This window comes from Hibiscus syriacus, unplaced genomic scaffold, assembly GCF_006381635.1.
Source record: "Hibiscus syriacus cultivar Baekdansim isolate YM2019G1 unplaced genomic scaffold, ASM638163v2 tig00111022_pilon, whole genome shotgun sequence".
NCBI lineage: Eukaryota > Viridiplantae > Streptophyta > Magnoliopsida > Malvales > Malvaceae > Hibiscus > Hibiscus syriacus.
In genome coordinates this window covers 96,769-102,768 of record NW_024062956.1, presented here as the reverse complement: position 1 = coordinate 102,768, position 6,000 = coordinate 96,769, and the positions used below count along the sequence as shown (strand labels likewise).

The 6,000-nt window shown below is 28.5% G+C and overlaps 1 protein-coding gene across 1 annotated transcript; it reads left to right on the top strand.

Annotated features, from left to right (window-relative positions):
• Window positions 1-3,224: 3,224 nt before the first annotated feature.
• LOC120150374 (auxin-responsive protein IAA9-like) lies at window positions 3,225-4,994 on the top strand. The gene is made up of 4 exons (XM_039163062.1): window positions 3,225-3,506; window positions 3,601-3,851; window positions 4,732-4,816; window positions 4,902-4,994. Exons 1-4 carry the CDS (start codon window positions 3,283-3,285, stop codon window positions 4,951-4,953), a joined length of 612 nt encoding a protein of 203 aa, XP_039018993.1. The 5' UTR covers window positions 3,225-3,282; the 3' UTR covers window positions 4,954-4,994.
• Window positions 4,995-6,000: the final 1,006 nt, after the last annotated feature.

Below are 6,000 nucleotides of genomic sequence, written 5' to 3'. Positions count from 1 at the left end.
GAATCTCTTGACTATTACAAGTTACAAAATGATCACTCGACTATTCATTATATTCCAAACTCATCATTTTTCATTTTAAAAAATAATGGCAGTCTAAGTGGGACGTTAACTTGCTAGCTGAGATAAGATAAAATATGATCTCATAATCTCAAAAGACTGTTATATCTCAGTCAGCGTATTAACGTCAAGATTAAACGATCGTTAACTTTTTAATGAAAAACGATGAGTCTGGAAGATAATGAATAGTTGAGTTACCATTTTATAACTTTTAATAGTCAATGTGCTCAACAAAACAACCCCTATAGTCGGAGAACTCAACAAAATAATATCTAATAGTCGGGAGACCACTTGTGTACTTTACCCAATTTGAGTCGACTTAAAATAAGATTAATTATCAGTCAAATTATTTAAATTACACGAGTCAACTTAAATATTTTCTCCAGATTTCAAATTTAAATCAAATTTGAATTTATAAATTACAATACTCGGGAAATTAGAAAGTAAAACTTATGTCAACCACAGTAAAATACTTGTATAACTTAAATTTCTCTATTTTACAATAAATTTATTTTTTAAATTTAATCATCCAATTTGTGTTTTGTTTAATTTGGTACTTTGACAATAACTCTTGTAAATTATTTATTCTCATTAATTTATTTACTACTTCATACACTCATCAATATTTTATCGTCAAAATATCTTCTTTAAAAAAATATTATAAACATATTATTATAACTTTTGGTTTTTTAAATAACATTACAAATCTTACTTACACATTATAAATATATATAGCATGCCGTTAAAGAAGGTAGTTTGAATTAGAATCAATCAATAGTATAACATTATAAATAATTGCAATTAAATTTAAACAGAATTTTGAACAAATATATTCAATTCAATTGAGTTCAATTTCATAAAATCTATTTAACTCAAAAAAGATAATAAAATAATACTCATAAACTCGACTACCCATTTTTTATTTAACTCAATAATACTCATAAAATCTAGTATTGGGACAATGTTGCATCTTAATATTGTGCACTAGCCATGGGTGGAATATGGTTTGGGTTTGAGGGGGGACAATGTTGCCAAATTCCGTGGTATTGGGATTATATATTATTGTTAAATTAAGGCAAGATAAAGTTGTGAATTAAAATATACATGTGCGTCGAAAATTGTACCCACTTGTGCTTGTGATTCAGCACCAAACATAGCACAAACAAAGCACATAGGGGAACATGTCCTTTGTTTCAAACATGAACAAAGACAAACTCTTCTTTTTTTACAAGACAACTCTGCTGGGGATTGCACTCTCCACAATTTTTCTGAACTAAAATAAAGTGAGAAATTTTTTTAAAATTGTTTCTTAAAAAGCACTTATCATGATAATAACAAATGTAAAATGATCGTAAAATAAAGAATACTAAAATTTTACATGAACAATTCTTTCGAAAAAATTACTGATAAAAGAAAAGAAAATTTTATTATATTGAGAAAAAAGTATAAGAAGATAAGCTTATGAACACGATTTAAGATTTAAACAACTTAGTCCTAAATCCTAATTCCCAATATTTATTTATATAGATAAATTTTACGTTTTATAAAATAAATTTGCATAGAAAGTAATCTACTTAAACAAAGTTCCCTACTCTTCATCAATTTTATTTGCCACCATAAATTCTGATTTTAATCTCTAATCTCAACGAGTTTCTTGTTAACTATTACGGGTCCGATCAAAGAGCATTTGAGTCACACAATTCTAGTCTTTCTCTAAGGAATTCTTGTATGGTTGCTTGTTCGTGTAATTTAATTAATTATAAAATATATGTATAATTCAACTAATTGTCAATTGATTTAATGATATAAGATAATAGATTCTATGTGCTTCAAATTTTAACATTATAATTTTTTAAAAAATGATTTCTATAATAGTTTTTTATTGATATATAATCTAGATCAACCGACAATCAATAAATGAATCAATAATTCGAATAAAAATGAATTTGTAGAAGGTACCCCCGGCCGTTTGTTTGACCATCAATTTTGTAACTTAATCGGGAAATTCAAGTCCGTGTTGTTGTCTTCAAGCCTTTGCTTCTCACTCTCCCTACACGAGTGTGGTTCACACATGAATATATAACAATGGATTTAGAAATAATTTTGAGGATTAACATATAGATATAATAATATAAAATTTTTAATTTTGATAAATACAAATAAAATTTTAAGATAAACTCCATTAATAAATTAAATAATTAATCAATTTATTTAAACTTAAAATACATATGTATCTATCTTAAAAAAATTATGGATCCATAACCGTAAACATGCATGCTCATTCAACTTTCACATTGGATTTAAATATATTAACAATATTTTAGTTTCTTTTTAATTTAAATATTAATTAAATAAAATATTTATTCTGTTTTATTTTTAGATATTTTGGTTCATCTATCATTCTTTTATCACTTTGTAAAGTGTCTTGTTCAACGTAGATAAGACGTTTTTATGAAGATTATTGAGTTGTTTTGACGTTTGAGGAAGGTTTCATTTTTTTATCTTTGAATTTAATATTTTTATTTTATGTTTAAGTTTTTATTTTACTATTGTTCTTTTTTTTTCCTTTATGTTTAGGTGTGTTGTAATTTAACTTGGTCTAACTCAAAAAATTTATACACTTTACCCGAACTTAGACCGATTCCAAAAATATATATCTTTCACCTGATTATGATCTGACCCTAATTTTTAAAGTATAAATCAAACCAACCTAACCCAATATAACATAAGACTTAATTAAAAATCAATAGAAAGCGATATTGTAATAATTATCTATAAATTTATTTGAAGAAATTACATTATTATATTCTTATCATGTTAGATCAATTTTTTTTTACCCTTCACCTTATCCGAAACGAACCATTTTTTAAAAAAATCACCTTATTAAATCAAATTAATTCGAAATTCAACAATTTCGAGTTAAATTACCGTCCGAAGTGAAGTCCCAGTTTTGATGCGCGTGAAAGCCTTGGCAGTGTTGTTAGCAAAGGAACAGAAAACGGTGAGGACAAATAGGTCGGCTAAAAGGTAAGCAAAGCTTGGACCCACTTCACCGCCTTGTCTCCTACATGTCCCAATCTCACAATCTCACGCTTCACCTTATATATTCAAAATCCCCAGATCTTCTTCACTCTTCAAATCCCGATTGCCATTTGCTTCTTTTAAACCTTTCTTTTTCCTATTTTATTTTCGACCAAATCTTTGTGCTTTTGTCGTTCGTCGTGCATGGAGCTCCAACTGGGACTTGCTCTTCCAACCACTCCTTTTTTCCCCTTCAAAATGCAAGCTCCATTTGACTCTAATGTTAAAGGCAGTTGCAGCAGTAGCGGCGGCAGAAAAAAGAGTCGAGTTGTTCCTAAAACGCTGCATCTTTTGGTTTGGGACACGAACCAACCCAATGAAGACGATGACCCGAAAGAGCTCGACGACAACTCTTCTTCTGCCATTCTGAAGTACCTTCCTTTTTCCTTCTCTTGATATTAATATTGTTTGGGAATTCTTCGTTTATGGGGTTTAATTTAGTTGAATCTTTTTGTTTGAAAGCAATGACGATGAGGGTTTAGTGGGGTGGCCGCCGGTGAAAGCCTGGCGGAATAAGCTACGCCGCCGCGTACATAATGGCAGAGCAAATACCAATCGCGTGGCGGCGAAGAATAACTGCGGTGTTAGGGCTTTAAATTCAACGTACGTGAAAGTGAAACTGGAAGGGAATGCAATTACCAGGAAAATCGACCTTAGTGTCCATCGCTCTTTCGAGTCGCTTACAGCAACCTTGATGAGAATGTTCTACATATGTAAGTGTATAAACACACTATTTTAAGTTAGAAACGCAAAATTAAGAAAATTATATTAAAATTTAGGAATTCGAATTAAATGAACTGATTCAAGTGATAATTAGTTTAATATTATTTAAGTATGTCTTGAATTCGAAGTTTTGTGTAGGTAGAAAGTCTCCGTTAGATTCATCCACCAAAGTCAAGTATGTGATATGAATTGGTATGAATTAGTAAGGATAAAACCTAAAAAAAACTAGGAAGGCAAAAAAAATTTAAAATTACAAAATTTAATGAGTGTATAGCTAAATCATTAATTAATAAATAACTAAATAAATAAAATATTTAAATTATATAAAGATTTAAAATTTCACAAACCCAACATCTTTATGTTCATATCTATAAATATTAGGATGATAATTGATTAGGTTAGCTCAGATTTTTAGTCCATTTGAATTCATTATGAAAATTGAAGTCTTTCATTCTATTCAATTTATGTTTAGGAGGATCTCATTTGATATAAAACTAAATCTAATTTTTAGGTTAAAACTCATATTTGACTCGACTTGATTCAATATATATAAACATCTAATTTTTAAAAAATTAAAATAAAAAGATATATTTTGCAATTATCCTTAAATAAAAAAAGATAATTTTAATATTATATCAGGTTGGATTGGATTTTTTCTCCTAAACCCTAACACAACTCGGTCACAACTTAAGAAAAATGTTCAATCCGACCCGATAGAATCCAAATCCGATTTTCTTGAAATAAAAGTTTGATTTGGTCGAATCCAATCGGGTAAAATTGCCATCCTACTAAACACCCAAATCTTGGTTAATTCAGTACTAACTTCAACCATGAATTAACTATGAATCTCTCATGTTGGGTTTGTGACAGCGGACGAGCATTGGCGGAAGAACTTTAAACTGGCTTATCAAGACAGAGAAGGTGACTGGTTGCTAGCTGAAGATGTTCCCTGGAGGTACATATTATTTTCTTTCGTATTTTCCTTTTGTTGTTTGGTTACCTAGGAACTGATGGGAAAATGAAACGTGGGTTATTTTCAGGACCTTCATTCGTTCCTTGAAATGCATCAAGTTAATTCGAAGCAGATGCTAACAACAACGTCCAACATCAAAGTATCGGCCATGTTTAAGCTTTTCCAGTTCTAAAAAGAAACTTCATGGCCTCTTTAGTTTTGCTTGAATTTTGAATGACTATTTGTAATATATATATATATATATATATATCAATTTAACCCTTTATTTCCTGTAAAATCTAAAATATTAATCAGTTGAAAGTTTAGACATTTTCCCGTGAATTGTCCTTGTGATTAGGGATGTTTGGATGGGGTTTTTTGTTTATTCTAATTTGATCATAAAATCAATTCTTTTGCTTGCACCCGACCTAAGTTTAGAAGGATCCCTTTATTCAAAATTCGATTCAATTTTTCTGATGAAGCTCTACACCCGACCCGACCCAACTTAAATATATATATATATATATTATTTTTATTAGATAAAATAATGATCTAATTAAAAAGATAAAATCGAAAGAGATATTAATAAAATTATCCTTAAATATTTGAGAGATTATTATAATATTATTGGGTCATATCTTTTTTTTCATCTTAAACTCGAACCCAATCTAATTTGATCTTATCCTTAAAAAACTTAATATGATCGGATTCAAATCTAGATTTTTAAAAATAAAAGATCGATTTGATAAAATTAAATTAAATCAAAAATCATCTAATCTAAATGAAATGTGAATATAATTATGCACATAAAATTTTATAATTTACTCTCTTGGAATTGTGTAGGGAAAAAATAGGGTGGGCTTGTGCATTTGGATGGGGCAGTCCATGACATGAATTTCATAATAATACGTGGGCTTTAATTTCGTTCTAATGTGCATTTGGGTGTTTTTTTCATTGCTTATATTTGATTCATTAATTAATTATTTTGGATTAAGATCCATTATACTGTAATCTTTTTCAATCAATTTATTTTATTTGTAAATATAAAAAATTCTAGCATTTGATTTTATTTAAAGGTTTAATGCCTCACATGTGAATAATAAAAAATGTTTAGTGTATGAGATGGTTATTTATCTTATCTCTTAATTATATAATTAAAGAATCGATTTTCATTTATAAAAATATAA

What these genes read in the sequence shown, in the direction of transcription:
- LOC120150374 (XM_039163062.1), top strand. Translation starts at nt 3,283, where the DNA reads ATGGAGCTCCAACTGGGACTTGCTCTTCCAACCACTCCTTTTTTCCCC. An exon ending in AACTCTTCTTCTGCCATTCT is followed by an intron (nt 3,507 to 3,600) that starts GAAGTACCTTCC and finishes TTTGTTTGAAAG; the next exon opens with CAATGACGATGAGGGTTTAG. An exon ending in GATGAGAATGTTCTACATAT is followed by an intron (nt 3,852 to 4,731) that starts GTAAGTGTATAA and finishes GGTTTGTGACAG; the next exon opens with CGGACGAGCATTGGCGGAAG.